The sequence below is a fragment of the Dermacentor andersoni genome, chromosome 6 (genome assembly GCF_023375885.2).
Source record: "Dermacentor andersoni chromosome 6, qqDerAnde1_hic_scaffold, whole genome shotgun sequence".
In the NCBI taxonomy this organism is placed as follows: Eukaryota; Metazoa; Arthropoda; class Arachnida; order Ixodida; family Ixodidae; genus Dermacentor; species Dermacentor andersoni.
The window spans coordinates 50,412,726-50,430,372 of NC_092819.1; the positions used below are offsets into that span (position 1 = coordinate 50,412,726).

General features: G+C 45.6%; 1 protein-coding gene and 1 pseudogene across 1 annotated transcript; one reads left to right on the top strand and one right to left on the bottom strand.

Annotated features, from left to right (window-relative positions):
- Positions 1–1,593: 1,593 nt before the first annotated feature.
- On the top strand, positions 1,594–13,601 carry LOC126522932 (uncharacterized). The gene is made up of 7 exons (XM_050171779.3): positions 1,594–1,960; positions 4,020–4,186; positions 6,699–6,786; positions 9,928–10,013; positions 10,538–10,642; positions 13,331–13,384; positions 13,458–13,601. The coding sequence occupies exons 2-7, from the start codon at positions 4,112–4,114 to the stop codon at positions 13,587–13,589; spliced, it is 540 nt and encodes a 179-aa protein (XP_050027736.1). The 5' UTR covers positions 1,594–1,960; positions 4,020–4,111; the 3' UTR covers positions 13,590–13,601.
- LOC126523113 (U2 spliceosomal RNA) lies at positions 8,369–8,498 on the bottom strand (annotated as a pseudogene).
- Positions 13,602–17,647: the final 4,046 nt, after the last annotated feature.

Here is a 17,647-nt window from a genome sequence, read left to right on the forward strand (position 1 = left end):
GGATGACTTTGACGATGATAACGTCAAGACAACGTTTACCAGGTGACGACGAGAATGCTGACGATGGTTCGGCATGGTCCGGCTATGACGCCAACAGCGGCATGACAGTTGAGATGTCACGGACTTGGGATCGAGCATATGGGTGGCAACGCACTAAATAATTTGACTGTTTCCGAGCAGGAACGCAATAATGACAAATACTATAATGGCCTTATAAGGTGATTTATGGACACATCAAGCCACCTATACGTATGTAACTTTTAGCCCTGCATGCATACATTTAAACTAAAATTGATTTCGTCACTTGATTAATAACAGCGAGCGACAAACGCCGCCGAAACTGATTGAAGTGTCCTGATCGTCGTTTCCTTTAAAACTGCCTTGCGAAATTGCACGTGCGCGATGCGCCATCCTTTGAAGGGGTTTCGAAGGTGTGGTTACGTCTGCAGTGCGGTCACGTTTACAGCTAACTGTTGAGCCTAGCGATGGCTTGAAGGAAAAGCAAGTGCGTACATTGTTCCTAAACGCAAGATCAACGCAGTGCTGTGTACAACTCGAACCACCCCATTTCACGATCAAATCATGACGAAATCCCCAGCGTGTCTTCCCTCGACACGAGCACTGCCGAAATCGATCCGTAGAGTGTAGCTGTAAGCTTATTAGCCAATCCGGGTTCGACTTCCACGGAGAGCGAATTCCCACGGAAGAGGCGGACAATGATGTGGAGTCGATCGACAAAACACAAGCCCTATCTTTGTCGCGCTTTACAGGTTCTCGTGCGTGCATTCTTGTTCTGTTTGCTCACCGTGATTGATCACCAACTACCGTAATCAGCTGTCTCGCTAAACGGTTATTGTTGTTGTAAGGGCAGCGCGCTTGTGGATGCAACCTTTAAGACCTTTATTCCACAACGTAAACCACAAATGACAAAGAGAGAGAGAGAATTGGAGGACGCTTGATCTTCGCCAACAAATGCAGCTTATGTAACCTTAACGTCTGCCGGGAAACGCTGGCGGCGAACGCTATGCACGAAAGCAAGCTTTCTGGTAGAAACTCGGCCTCTTGCGTGGGGTCGATATCCTCTCATTGTTTCGCACATTTCTCAGTCTGAAAAAAAATCTGCCACAAAGGATATGCGCTGTCGATGTTTTTTTTCATTACATTTGTTTGTGGGCTGCCGTTCTCGAAATTCCAAGGAATAACCTTGTAAAGAATGAAAGACAAGGTGTGAGCAACTCTGGTGGTAGAAGAGTGGTTGGGTGCGCGTGGTTCGGAATTAGGTTCGAAATTCTTTTTGCCGAAGCGACGTCCGACGCCGGATTTACCGCGACACTGGGCCCTAAAGAAAGCAATAAGACGGAACAAAGTCTTCACTTTGCGACACTCATAAGCGTAAAGAATCTCCGCATCCACGAGTAGCGCCTCCTTTACAACGCCAATGCCCATGCAACTATAGCTCACCAATATCTCATGAGGTGCTAAATGGATTGCGCTGTCTCCCCGCGGCCTATCTGTTTGCGACGAGGTGAGAAAGGTACTGCATTAGTTTTAAGTTGACTTAGTCTATCTAACCCGCAGAGCAGTGCATTTTTTTTTTCGAGCCGTGCCAGAACAGACCGATCAGCCCTGTTCGATCGACGCGAACGCGGTCACCTCGTTCGAGACTGTTGTATACACAGGCAGGGCGGGACAGAATCACGGAAAGTGGTTCTGCCCGAGGGCGCGCGCCCTCCCTATCGATTTAAGGGAAGTCGGTTTATTTTTGGGAAGCGCGGGAAGTGGAATGATCCCCCCCCCCGCCCCCCTTTGACGAACCGCTTCGCTCCCCATCAATAGGGAGCAACTCACGCCGGGGCCAACCGAGAAACGAATCCAGTGCGTCGAGCCGCCGCAACGCACCATCTGTCTCTTTCGCCCTCGCGGCGTTGTTCATCAAAGCCCTGTCAAGTGCGCGAGACAGGTGAGTGGCGTTCACCGAGCTACGCTGCATGATAAAGTCGCGCTTCATCTTAATACGTCTAATGTTAACAAGCATGATATATATTGAGCGCTATCGAAGATTATATATACGCTCGAAAAGTGTTTTACGCCATTCGGGACTTACCTTGTTCCTCGAACCCAAGCCGCAATCGTCATCAACTTTGCGTATACGTTTCCTTTATTTAACACTCTTGCGCGCTCGCTGATTTCCTGTCAGGAGCGCTATTTCTCGCGCCGATATCAGCGTGGCCTTTCGGTAACCAGAACGTGTACCGGAGACGCAGCCTTACACATAAAAAGAAAGAAGGAATAAAAGAAAAGGTGATAAAGTGAATATCGTTTGGGAGCAAGCTATGTCAGCGGGCAAATTTTATTGCGCTGTACTCTTTTGAAAACTTCATTCGGCGACATGCGAATTAGGCCGACTGCATTGAGTTTCAAGGCGCAGGATGAGTCTGCAAGTTCTACCTTCGAGGGACATTGGACTTACGTATGCAGGGAAATTAAAAAAAAAAAAACAGCGGGAAACTCACGTGCACGTTGGTGTTACAGGATGCTTAGGGATCAGGTTATGCAAAATAATCAAACATGTCATGTCTACGGCAGCATATGTAGCATTGACGCGGTGAAATGGACAGGCGGCCTATTGTTACGGAAGAACGGAACTACACGCAAGTTTGACGCCGAAGGAATGAGCAAAGCTCTATCGCTAAACGAAATGGCAGGCAAATTGGGCAGAGGGGAGGGGGGGGAGGGGGAGGGTGTTGAATTGCGCAACTGAAGGTCAGCACACGGCGATCGTTAGGCTTAACCCGTACAGGCGAGAAGTGCTTCTGACGCTTTTATTTAAGAGGTTGACAGCGTAAACAAAAATGCAATAATTGTATTTCAGGAGGGGGATAGGCCGGCATGCCACACATTCCACAGTGATGCCGCAAAAATTTTAAACCGCCTGCAGGAGAGATATAGCAACGCTCAAATCACTCGCCTCTGCTCATTTGCAGTCTGAATTATGTAGAACCGGTCAACTTGAAACGCGGAGGACTTTTCATCATTTTAATCGTCATTGCTGCCCCTCTTGACTATCGTTAACTATGATACCTACTTGCGCCTACACTATTTTTTTTTTTCATAAAGAAGTTATGATCCTAAAGAAAGTCACACTGCTTCCCGAGTAGGCACCGGTCTTCTTGACCAGTAAACGGAAATTCATTTTCTACGCCTTACTGCTTGCTATTTCAAGGATGTTTGAAGACTGCATTTTGTGTTGCGCAGAGAAGCCAAAGTGTCTGCTTCTCGCAAAAGTTATTTTCGCCGTGTCTGCTCTTTTGTTTAGTGCGGGAAAGTTATCGAGCAATTAAAATATTGGTGTCTCTTAAACACGGTTATATTTGCCTATTGCGGTGATCTTGTTAGGAAGGTGGGAAAGCAGGCAGTGATGAAAGACACAAGTCGTCGTGAGCATGTGCTTATAATATATATATATATATATATATATATATATATATATATATATATATATATATATATATATATATATATATATATATAGTGGACAAACTCTCTAAGCTAATCTACTACAAATATTGAAGGGGGAAAGTAGGGTTTCTAACATCCGTCGATTTGCGAAAAACCTCTTTTTTTTTTCTGGATGCACTCGTACAAAACAGAACACGAAGGAGAAAGAAAGAAAGAAAGAAAGAAAGAAAGAGAAACGTTATCTCCTTGCATAGACGCCATGCTAATTGTAAGTCGGTTCAATTAGGCAGCATGCCAAATGTACGAAAGTACGCGAATCGACCGTTCCGGGTGCTGTATGCCTGGGGTTTTACCCACGTAGAATCAAGCTGCAATAATCGTAGTGAATCCCTTATATTCGATCAGGATCAATCATTAGAAGAAATCGAACTGCCTAATTCTCGAATCGAATCGTCAGATTCGAATCAGAACTATTCCATTCGTGTTCGAAATTTTGTATATCGGCAGAAAACTATAACTACAGGGCTTTCTAACTTCGTCGCATTTGCCACATTTGCCAGGGATTACTCGCTTGGAACGTCAACTGAGCACCGACCGGCAACATTCCTGCAGTTGTTCCTGAAGACGACAAAGGGAGACGTCGGACCTGAATATGGCTCTTCTCAACCGGTCGTGTTGCGTCTGCTCCCTTAAGACTGGCACACGCTACGTCGGCATATTTTACATTGTGAGTAACTCATATAGTAACGTGAGTAACGCTCATATATTTACTGTTGGTGCTCCGTCATTTATCTGTTACGGGGACGCTACAGGGAGAAAAATAGGTAGAGCCGTATTGTAGTAAATTACCCTTCCGCAATACCCACGAAGCCACTCTTACCATGAGAGAAGGTTTCGTAAGACCAGTAACGTTGCGAAAACAGGAGAATCGTTACACGTACCGTTAAGACACGGGAAGACGGCGGTGTGAGTTACAGAGCAAACGGGTGCAGCCGATATTTCACTTGGCCTTAGGAGGAGACATTGGAGCTGGGCAGGCTATGCAATGCGTATATGGTAGGTAACCGATGGTTTATTCCAATTACAGAGTGGATGCCAAGGGGAGGAAAAGTGCAGTCCAGGACAGCAGAAAATTAGGTGGGGTGATTAAGATAAGAAATTCGCAGGCGCAAGTGCGGAATCAGGTAACGCGACACAGGGCTAATTGTAGGTCGCTGTGAGAGGGCTTCGTCCTGCTGTAGACAAAAACAAAATCAGCCTGATGATGATGAAGATTATAACGATGATGATATGGATGATGACTATGATGATGATGGTGGTGATTAAGATGCAAGAACAAAAGCCGGGTGATGATAGCGCCGCCTTGATATAGCCGCCCCAGCTCGCTATGGCACCGTAGATGTTGAAGCCGTCTGCTTGTATGTATAGTTTCTTTTTTGTCGCTAATGATGAACTACGCTGTTTTCTGAAAGAGCCAAGACTGAACTTAGAAAGTTTCATGAATCCTTACTGAGGCACTAAGGACAAAATACAAAAAAATAGTTTTGTGACATCCTTATAACGGATACCTTATAGTGGTAGCGGCGATAAATGAAAAAAAAAAAAATAAATAAGTAAAAAACTTTGACATTCATTTTCTACCCTACTCATCAACAAACTACAGCGAAATTAATGAAATTGAGTTTTGCAGGAATACTGCATCAATTAAAAACTGATTTAGCGTTTCTATTTAGCCTTTTCTGAAGGACTAGCTGGACTTAAGCATGTCATATGTTGATAGCGTTCTTCACGAGGACGAGCTGAACTCGTCCTCGAAAGTCTTCGTCTCGCAGTAAGGGTGTACAGCCGCGGTGACTATCCAACCTGCAGAAAGCTTGCAGTCTTCGAAGAATACATTGGGGTTGCCATCAAATCGTCTGCTTGTATATATATACAGGGGGTTTCAGCGAACACTTTCAAATTTTTTTTAAAGGTTGCCTGTGGCAGATAGCTCAATTCTAGTTTATGAGTCGGTCTGCTAGAAGCGGCGGACACTACTTGCAAAAAAAAATTGAAATGCGAAATCGGCTAATTAACAAGATTTCACTAATTAACATTCTAGCTAATTATCGAATGACCCATATTGCAATTTACAAATTCTAGCAGTGGACTTCGCAAGGCGAATCCACTTGGAACGAATTCTAAGGTTGACACCAGTTTGCAGATATAAATCCCCGCACTTTGCGGAACTTGTGTGCTTCAGTGCACGAAACGACGTTCTGTAACAAGTTAACTGGAACGCCAATGCATTTCTCCGCAAAGTTCGAGAATTTATATCTCGAAACTGGTATCATCTTGAAAATTCGTTCCAAGTGAATCCGTCTTGCGAACTCCACGGCTAGAATTTGTAAATTGCAATATGGGTCACAATGTAATTAGTTAAACACTTAATTAATACATTTTATTAATTAGTCGATTTTGCATCTCTATTTTTTGTGCAAGTATTGTCCGCCGCTTCGAGTAGGCCAGTTCATGAACCAGAATTGAGATATCTGCCACAGGCTACTTTTAAATATTTTTTAACGTGTTCGCTGAAACACCCCGTATATGGCAATGTGTTCAGAGATTCTAGGAGACCTACAGAAGAGGATATCACCTCTTAAATTGGCCACAAATTGATGTATTCAAAAGAAGTTTCTCTAAGCGATACTATCGCTACTAGATTTGCCTGCAATAGCAATTTGCTTTTACGAATTTGCCGACTAACGACGTATAGTAAACCGCATCATTCGCTGCTTTAGCTTCGCATCCGAGGGGGAGTGGGGGGGGGGGGGGGGGCTCTGCCGCAATGTCGTAACGGCGCTGCAAGACACCCAGAATAAAGCATAAAGAACTGTAAACAGGAACAGCGTTGCATTTCACCACATATAACAGCGTTAGCGTTAGGAGTGTCAAAGCGACAGAAAGTGTCGGTCACATAGCGCGCGCACGCACGCACGCACGCACGCACGCACGCACGCACGCACGCACGCACGCACGCACACACACACACACACACACACACACACACACACACACACACACACACACACACACACACACACATATATATATATATATATATATATATATATATATATATATATATATATAATGTCCACTTCAAGTATGTGCGACGAAATTTTGCTGTCTGTCTAAGGATAGCTTCACTGTCTCTTTCTACTAAGTAAAATCGCCCTGTGTGATACGTTTTCGCGCAGGCCGTCCGAGCGTTCATGCTCCTCCTGTACATCACAACTCTGCAAGACCCTAAAGTCTGGAAAGAGTCGACGAACGACAAATACGAGGGTGAGCAAAAACAACCTTCCGTTGAAGAGAAAAAAAAAGTACGTGGGTTCCAACGCACACGTTGCAATCAATGATGGGAAGCGAAGTTTTCCTGAAGTACATAGATAATAAATTAAGCGCCGTAATACTTAATGGAATGCGTACAATTTGTTGTTTTTATCGTCATTCCATGCAACGAGTAATCTCGTGTAATATTTTATGTTTGTACGCCGCACGGGTCACAGCTTTAGTGTCATACAATTAATGTTTACATACTGTTGAGTGACCGTTGACGCCGTATGTTTGCGCATCCCTTTCCACTCATTCCAATACCCGAATTCTCCTAGCCTCAAAACATGAGCCAAAGCGCCAGCCATTACAATAAAGGTGTCATTCGATTATGTTTACCCATTACACCGTTGCTGCATATGCCGCAATGCAGCAATTCATGCAAATGCGCCGTCCTAATAAGACGTCGACGCCGTGACTTCCCAAGGAGGAAGGCGATGTTTGATGTCTGTCGAGGCAAGCATGGTGAATAGAGGTGTATGCAGAGACAAGTATACGACGCGAATGGCGGTGGTAAGGTTGCCTGTTATTCGGCCGTTTCATTTCTGCGCCTTTGGCCCAATGGGAAACAACCCGCACGTGCTCTCAAACGCATCTGCTCTCTCTCGCGCACGTGCTACGTGACGTCACGCAAGACAACGCAGCCGTGTTCTATAAAGTCCCGGGGAGGTCCACAAAGAAAACCTTCGCTTTAAATGAAAAACTGCGCAGCCAGGCTTTCACGCAATGAATCGGACAAGGTCTCACGCTCATTGGAGGAACACTTCATTCGTATTGAATCCAACGCAACTTCAACATTTAGTTTGCCTCACGGCAGGATGGTCCTTTGTGGCGCCCAACGCAGATTACCGTGCAGACGTTCACTTTAAATGCAAACTGGTGTGAATGCTTGGTTAGTGGCTCGGTGTTTCAACTTAGATGGGACGACTGTAGTATATACGTCAACCTTTCTCTACAGTTTGACATGGTGCAAGCCAAAATGAAATTATCTTGAACAAATTACTTGTTAATTTGTGTTTTGGAGAAAGTTCTCTGCGAAACTAAAGATCGAGAAAGCTTCCTTTTTAAATAAATACCATAACGAACATTCATTGCTGAAATTATTGCAGTGCGCCAGCGTGGCGGGTTGAACAGAGAGACAATTATCGCGAGAAGTCAGATGTGAAAAAAGACAAAGACAGCAAAGGTCACTGAACCCGACAAATAGCAAAAGAAAGAAAAAGAAACACATTGCCAGCATGCTGGCAATATTTTTGACCAGAGTTTCCTCATTGCAAACAAGTATGCATGCAGAGTCAGTTATCGAGGCGGCTGTTAAACCATGCTGCCTTGTCAGAAAATGCTCATTGGGACTACTTATGCAATAGCCTCATTGCTTTATCGAAGGGAAGTTAACAAAAAAAAGAAAGAGCATGACGCTTGTCACAATTCGCTTGCGGCTGTTCGCTGTGCTATCTGGGGTTCTTACGGTAAAGCTGTGTATGGCTAGGGTTCCATGTAATTTTCCTGTCCCTGCGTCAACAATAAAGAAAGCTGAACGTGGACCAATCCCGGAGGAAGTGAAATACCGGCCAGACCCGCGGCGGAGGTGAAGCAGGCTTCAAGCACTCCGCCCCTAATAATAATAATTATAATAAATAATGATAAATTAAAATCAAAATTGTAGGTGGTGGCGGTGGTGGTGTTAAGGCAGGAACAAACCACTTCGCTCTTCACGCCTATAAATGCATTTAGACCTCACCAGAGCACCTTTTAGCACCTTTGGCGCCACTTGCAGTAGTTATACCTGACAAACCGCAATTCGAACACTGATACATGATAACAAACATCTGCTGTGAGCCAGCCATAAGCTGTACAATAAACTTTAGAATACAGTGATAACGATGCATCCTGCGTGCTTGTGAGTGCATATTGATAGTTTACACGTGACGTCACAGACCCAGCTTTCACTTGAACTCGATCACGTTCCACTCCAACTTCTGACCTTCCCTTTCGCCCTCTCTTTCAAGAGCAAGACGCACCAGTGCTCCTCTGGGAAGCTACAAACTTTCACGTGCACTTTCACCTACACGTGAATCTTTCCGACAGGCTTCGGAATCAGAATCAAGCTTATTATGTTCACAAACGAAAAATAGAAACGAAAAAACAAACATGGGAACACGTAGAAGGAGATTCGAGCGCACGAAACTGTGGGAGGGCCCGTTATCAAACGTTGCAGAGTAACTGACAAAATAGCATTAAAAGTAAAGCCAACTTAGTCATAAAAAGGAAATCAACGCAGAAATATGCACGAAAAAAAAAAAGAGAAAACTATGAGCTACGCACATTACCATAAACAAAGAAATGAGAAACTAATAATTCAATAAGTAGGAAAAGGGTTTTTTCTTTATGTATCACGTGATGAAAAGTGTTTAACGTAGGCTTGTAAATGCGTCCAAGTACATAAAGAGAAAAAGTACGCAGTATATCGTGTATATTTATTCCGCATTACAGGCAGTATTTTTTTTTACGAAATCTAGTATGATTAGCATTAAAAAGAGCAGCACTGGAGGAGGAAAACGTGGAAAAGGAAGGAAGGGAAGGCGGGGAGGTCAACCAGACACACGTCTGGTTTGCTACCCTACACAAGGGAAGCGATTTAAGGGAAGAAAAGAAGGGAGAGGGAGGGAATAAAGTACTGTCGGTGTGAATACGTGCGGATGTCCATAACGTCACGCCTATAACCGGTCACTGAGGCCAGTCGCTTTCATGAAACGTAGCAGTGCCTGCGTCGCTTTGAAAAAGCCTGCGACGCGTGGGGCCATGGTCCGAGAATCTTAAGTCTCTGAATATGGTCTGTTATCTAGTCGGTTCAAGACCCTTCGAACAACGTCGCGTTCGTTGTAATAGAGATTACAAGAACACAACACGTGCTCGATCGTCTCTTCACAGTTGCGTGAGTCACAGATCGGTGTGTCGGACATTCCAATAAGGAACTTGAGTAGACTTTCGAAAAAGCCACCCCTAACCAGAGGTGGCACAGCAAAGTAAAACGTACTTGATGGGGCAAGGCGATTCACTGACTTGAATGGGTAACTTCTTGCTCTTCTACAGCGCTGCATGACCTACTTATCCTGCTGAGCTGCGAGTGCGGCCTCAACATCGTCGTGAGCGTCATCCTATTTGCATCGACAGTGAAGGTGAGCAAATTGAGGCAAAGCCGAACGCACACACCTATGATTCTTTGAAAGCTGATAGATGTTAATCGTGGCCCCCGAGACCAGTGTAAAAGCTCTCTACAGTTATAATCATTTACGGAATACCGGTGACGTAGACGGTAACAACAGTAGCGGTGGCGCCATCTTTTGACGTTGAGTTTCACCAGAGTGCATAAAACTATTATTGCAATGACAGGTTAAATGCAACTTTCCCGCGGGCGTAAATGCGTCGGGAGCAACCTATTCGTGAGTTTATAGCGGCTGCTCTTTTCCTTGGACAAAAAACACGAAATATACGAGCGTTTCTGGCGCATTATGGCTGAACAAGCCGTCGCAAGATGCCGCCACCAGCGCTGCTTCTGGTACCTACTGAGAATCTGGGGTTCAAAACTGGTGGAAGCGTTAACTGGTGTATATATATATATATATATGTATATCAAATGTGCGAACTCACTCCCAGTGTGATAATCGGATACTTTCTTACTCGTATTTGTCTTCCTACGCAGCCTAAACGTTACCTGATATTACCTTGGCTCATGTGGAACACCATTGGTGTTCTCGTAGTGAAAGTCACATGCATCCACGTGGTCACCGAGCGTTACCACCTAGACGTGAGTTGATCTTTTCCGTTGTGGGTATGCGTTCCTTTATCTATAGAAGTGTCATGCAACGCGCAGTTTGATAAGGACGTGCACACACCGTTGCAGCTGATCTATTGTTGTCACAGCGGTTGCACCACATCACTCGCGCATCTGTCCGAAACCTGCGACGCCTGATCCCCCGCGACCGAAAAAAACAAGTGTAGATATGCGTTCATGTGCGTCTTACGTGCGTGCAGCCCATTGCACGCACGTTCCCTCTTATGGGTATTGTGCGGAAATGAACCAACTGCCGAAGTTAGGCTCTTGTTAGGAGAAAAAGAGGCATTAAATAACGGCAAGTGCTCCAGGGACATTAGTTAAACCCGCCGCGGTTGCTTAGTGGCTATGGTGTGGGGCTGCTAATTAATCGCGAGGTCGCGGGATCGAATCCCGGCCACGGCGGCCACATTTCGGCGGAGGCGAAATGCGAAAACGCCCGTGTAGTTAGGCTTAGGTGCGCGTTAAGGAAACACAGGTGGTCTAAATTTCCGGAGTCCCCCACTACGGCGTGCACCATAATCAAATCGTGGTTTCGACACCTAAAACTCCATAACATAATTCTTCATTTTGGACATTCATGAATGGGTATAGCAAGACTGAGCGCACAAGTGCACCTTGTGAGCACGGAACCACGTCATATTACAGGCACCAATGTGGAGGCGGACCTAATGCGGTCAGGAGCACAACTTGTGCGAATGTATACGAGCCTCGTATATACTTTGCGAACCTCGGGTATATGCGACGTTAAGGCTTTTGTTTCGTTAATTGTGAGAGCAATTGTACGGAGGTTCGAGGCACATTCGCGCCGTCGGTGTCAGCGTCATATTAAATGTCCTGCTATCGACAGCGCATGCGCCGCTCACCCGCGCGGAGTGTTCAGAAGGCCTCCAGCGACACGGAGTGCCGTTTTTGCTACAAGAGAGACGAAGCAAAGCGGCGGCACAGTCAACGTACACAAAGTTCTTTCTCTATGGTATACAGATCAATCGGCTCGGTGGTGGAGCCACAGGCCAGCGTTCTGTCGTCCGCGTGATCCTTGTGTGCAGGCATGCCGTAAGCACACGCAATAGCATTCTTGCTGAGCTATTGCGTGCGTCTGAGCGGAACGCACAATAGTAAGAGTCAACCTATAGCGTTATCTAAAATTTCACTGGGTATACTGCTGACTGGCGTTGACGGTTTCCCCTTGAGCTTATCTCGCGCAACATCGAGCTGCGATTCCTGTAGCGTCAGTGGCGGCGCTCGTAATCGCGACAGCGTCCTGAAACGCCTGGCAGCTGCCAGGGTGCTGGTCCTTCCGCCAAACAATACAGTTGCCTTGAGTGCTGCATCCCACCAACGTGTCGCAACCACGTATATGTAGTTAGAACACCGTTAGAGTATTTTCAGTGCAACGCCAAACCTTGCTGTCGCTGTCATTGCTTTGCCCTTAGGGAGATGCTGCCAACATACTTTTTTTTCCCCTTTTTCAATGCTAGCTATAGTTATGAGCTTTCTAGGGGAAAGAGGGGGGGGGGGCGTATATGTCGTTCAGCAGTACAGGTATCAGCCGCCGGATGAAAATTACTAAAAGCATCCCCTTTTACGAGTTATTTGGCTCCGCGCCGGCTGCTTCAAACGCGCCGCATAATGCAGCCTTAGCACTGCTCCGTTTGCGAAAGTCGCGCAGAGCCCGAGAAAAAGTTGACATTTAGGTCTATTCGATTCGGCCAAGTTTCTCTGCACCTTCTGCACCTATTCACGGTGCACTGCACCTAGGCCTTCGATTCCCCGAGGTGCAGCGGTGCAACCCTGATCCTCCGTGCTCGATTGAACGTGGTGCAAGGCAAGGAGCCGCAGCGGTGCAGTACACCCTTGAACATTGCAGCGCGTGGGTGCAGCCCGGCACACCATAACTGGCACCCCCCGCACCTTTTTGTTTGTGGTGCCGTGCACCCTTTGAATCGAACAAACCTATTACATTGCATGACATACTAAGCGGGGCGTTAACGTTGTGAACCTGCGCGGCCTCTCGGCATGGCCTCCGCGATTCGGCAGCGTCCGCTGTGCGTCGAAAATCTCGGAGGCGACGTGCTGGGATTTACGCACGTGGCTTTTCGTCACGTCCGCTGACCACCGCGTGCACGCGTCGTCCGCTAAGGCGATGTTAAAGGCAGGTTATAAGAGTATTAAACGATCACAAATCTTGCCGCTTCTTCAAGATTGATTCGAATTATGTATCATACTCCCTTATAACCAGTTTAGCCAAAAGTGAAATTTCGCTGCATTAAGCCTCTAAGTTGAGGAGGCCAAACTTTTCCTGCGATAAGGCTGCAACTATCCCTGTCAATTAATTTGCAGCGATAGCTCCAAAAAATACTTTTCTTTTTTCTTTCTATCCATCTCTCAGTGCGACAGCAAGCAGAGTTGATGGCTTCAAACACAAACCTAGGAGCATCCTTTCATATTTGATAACTCCGGTACCTTGCACGAACGTGTCACCGAACCAGGAACCGAGCCTTCAAAAGATGTGGGAAAACATGGCTGCATGGCGTGATACTCCAGTTTCGGCTGTTCCGCTGAATAAATCCCGAGTGCAAGAACCCTATCAGTTGGCTTTGTCATTCGTTACAAATGTATCTTTTCTCTCACCCACCCTGCACCCCTTCGTATACACAGCAGGCTGAAGCCCTGACGTTCGGCATACTGTTCACGGTGGCAACAATCTCGCAGGTAGGCATGTGTGAGTGTTTCGATGTTCTCTCTCTCTTCTTGTGCATCTGCTCTTGTCTCGTTCAACCCACAGATCTACTTCGTGTGCATCGTGGCCTCGTTTTACCAAGAGTTGGAGTCGCCGCACAATCCGAGCCTCTACGACGACATGGACAACGCGGAAGACGTCGACACCACCAGTTTGTTTTCCATGAGAATAAACTGAACCTGCGGTGGACTTCTTTCGAGTGGCATCGTCACTCTCATTATGCAAAAAAGAGGCGAGGCGTGCAGACAGGATACAAGAGTAGAGAAGTGGACAACTAGCTCAGTTGTCCACTTCTCTACTCTTGTGCCCTGTCTGCACGCCTCACCTCTTTTTTTTTTTTGCATAATGAATCCTACCAACTATTTCAGCTTTCTGTCGTTCTAAGCGTCACTGTCGCAACCCAAGTACTGTCGCCACAGTTTACATTCCTCAAGTCGCGGCCTCCGACATCACAGCGGCGTCGATGTGATCTCGGAGGCCATGCCTCCGAGATCTCGGAGGCCAGCCCAGGCTAAGCAGATCCGTGACTGTCTCGAGCCCAGGCTAAGCAGATCCGTGACCTTGCTTCGATCTCTCTTCCCACGCTTTGTCTGTCAGTGGTGCAGACCTGCGCTTGCTCGCCTCGAGAATATGACTTAGTAAAAGTTTCCTGTCGACTCGTGCAACTCTTGCCTCGTCGCCAGGCCCTTCCTGGCTTTACTTCTCAACTTGTCCTCACTGTCTTCAAATAATGCTTATTTGTTAATGCGGACACTGAACATCGGCCAACACTAAATGTATCGTTTCGTTCAAGCGACTCTTATATGACACAGCAGAAGCTTGATGTGGGCGAGTTGGTTTTCCATACTTGAAGAAAAGAGCGCTACGAAGACGTGGACTGAAAGAGGAACATGTACGACGGACAAGGCGCTACTTCCAACTAAATGTTTTTTTGAAGAAACAGGATTTTATATAGATACAACCTAGAATAGCCCATCGTGACATCACGACCTCCCTATCTCATTAGAAAAGCTATCTCTTTTTCGGTAAGCGTCACTGAAGGGTAGCTAATGCACGTGCCCTCGGCCTTTGCAATGCAGAAAGCTTCTAGTATCTCCCGTTTTAGTCTATCTCTAGACCGTGACAGAAACCTGCTGTCACCAAGATTCGGAAGGTAATTGTGACGTTTACAGTGTCCTGCCAGATGGCCCCCCGCATTGTTATTTACGGCCCACTTGTGCTCACGCGCCCTTTCATGAAAACACCGTCCGGTTTGACCGATATAAACCTGTTGGCAACTTAGGGGTATCTCATATACGACATTACTTTTTCAAGCCGTGTACTGCACTGCATTTTTCTTAGAGCATGGTTCGGGTTTTCCCTTTATCATGGGGCATATCTTGGCCAACTTACACGGTGCACTGAAGAGATTAACACTGTGCCTTTGCGCTACTTTCTTGAGGTTGTGGGACACATTGTGCCAATATGGAATCACATGCAATCTATTCCTATCAACTGGCTTTTTTTCTGTTAAAGCCCTCTCTTGCCTGTTTGAGATTTTTAAGAAGCTTATCGCAGACGCTAGAAATCAAGAGTGAAGAGGAACCGGCTAGGCGTAGCCTTGAAACCTGGAGCTTAAAACTGCTTTCTACTTTGTGGATGCATGAGTTATTTAGAGCTTCTTTTAGACAAGTCATTACAACTCCTCTTTTTACTAGCTTGGATGCGCACTGTCGTATGAAATTAGCTGCTTGTTCAACCTCGGCTGGTATTCGAAACAGACATGCGTGTTCATTAGATTGAGATTGAGGTCCAGAATGCGAATGCTGTTATCACAAGGCCTTTCGCACGTGAAGTTTAGAGCCTCCGATGCATTTCTAAAAGTGTTAATTATCGATTCTACAGTGTCATCCAGCCTGGACCCTGGAACCTCGTTAACAACCACCAGGTAGTGATCGATGCACCTCATTATGGATGGAGCACATGACTGATTCAGAATGCTATTCACACTTGTCAAAGGCTCTAAGAAAGATGTCTGAAAGAATGGGAGCGAGCGACGATCCAATGCAAATACCCTTGCGTTGTACATACTGTTGGTTTGTTAAACTAACGACAGTGGAATGAAGACAAAAGCTCAGCAGTTCTAAAAACTGGCCACTATTCACTCCGGTTACACAACTGAACCTAACTTCACCGTAATTTATGAAGCGTAATTTAACAGCCTCGCTCTCAAAAGTCAGCATAGGCAGAGTAAGTGAATGCCTTCAAGTTCCAGACTATTACGTACCAAGACAAGGTTCTCCCCTACTCTGAACCGAGTTTTCATTAAGCGCAGCTGAATTCCGCCCTATAGCGAATGTCACTTGAACGAGTTCCCCGTATGAACGAACTTCTACAACGGCGTGGCTAAATGGAATTGCAATCCGTTCAACAAGTTTCAATTGAACCGTTATTTCAATAATCATTTCCCCAAACCCAATACAACACGTTTCTATTTTCGCATCGCAGTTGAATTCTCGGTCTCCGAATGTTCACGTTCGGAAGCGCGATCACTTTTGGAAGTTGCCATAAAGCGATACCCAACCGATACTGATACCATACCGAACACCTTGAGAGGAATTGCAAGAAATGATTAAGGACCTTAAAGAGGAAGCTTTAGTTCGGGCCCAACTCCGACGCGCCCTATTCAAAGACATGTAAAACGCAAAAACGTCTTTCTGAGATAGCCCATGGATCGATTTTAATGAAATTTGTAGCATTTGAAACAGAAAGTCTAGTGATTGTGGGGACGCGGAATTTGGGGTCTGAATTTTGTTACAAGAATTTTCAGAAATTCGAAAAGTTGAAAGAATTAGAAGCCCGAAGTTTACAAATTAATATCTCCGCATCAAAAACCCATATCGCGGTTCTGCAAACGGCAGCCATTAGATCAACGAAAGCGGACAAATTCGATATGTCATTTTACATCTTACGTTAATTTGTTGCGTTGTGCACAAGGGTCTTGCAAAAGCTGTATTTCCATATTGCCAATTTTTTTTTTATTTATACGTAACATATCAATTTGTCCACTTTAGATGTACTATTAGATGCAATTCACAGAATTGTGGTATCCTTCCTCATTGCTGAGTTACAGAGATGTAAACTTGATAGTTTCGTTTTCTCAAAATTTTCGACTCTTGCCAATATTTAATAAATAATTGACAACTGAATGAAAAATTCGAAACGAACAATCACTAGATTTTAAGTCTTTATTTTAAATGCAACAAAGCTTGCCAAATTTGGTGCAGTGTTTGCCGAGAAAAACGAATTCTCCTTTTACATGTATTTAGATTGGAGCACCAGAGCTAAAGCTTCCTCTTAGCCGAGAAGTGTAAGAGCGCGGTTGAAGATTAATATACAGAAGACAAAGATAATGTTCAATAGCCTGGCAAGGAAACAATAAATCAGGATCACCAGTCAGCCTCTAAAATCCGTACATGAGTACTTTTATCTAGGCCAGTTACTCACAGAGGATCCTGATAACGAGAAGAAAATTTACAGAAGAATAAAAATGGGTTGGAGAGCATACGGCAGGCATTGCCACATCCTGACTGGGAGCTTACTACTGTCGTTGAAATGAAAAGTGTACAATGATTGCATTCTACCGGTGCTAACATATGGGGCGATATAAAACACAGCAGGCAACATCCTGGTACACGTAAATTTATTTTTCAAAGAGGGGGAGTGGGGTTTCGCGTGCTACGGTTCATATTCTGGAACCACTCCCCTGGACATAACCGTGTAGCTACGTAGCTGTACAGCTGTGTACAACATGCGTGGCGAGATGCCTAAGGCGAGTTCGAGATCCTTGGTACAATTCAAATCACCTGCATGTTGTAAGAGCTGGGGTCGGGCATGTCAAAAGGGGTAGCTGGCCCATGCCGTCATCCGAATCATCCACGCTAAGGACGTGTTTGAAGGGAGGAACTTGTTCAAAGCGAGAACGAAGAGTACGGGATTTATTTAGAATATCTACATGAAGTGTGTAGAACGTTGCATTTCATCAGTGTAGCATGACTGAAACGAAGCACACCGAAGAGCCGAAAACGTCTGCTTAAACCCCCTCTGTCCTCCCTAGATCCCTAGGCCAGGGAAAACTGCCGTCCAACCTTCACCCACTCGGAGCGTCCAAAGTCGCCGAAGGACGCGCCTTTGAGGGCCAGGGTTCACACTCACTCCCGCACTTTTGTTCCACTGAACACACCGAAAGTAGTGGA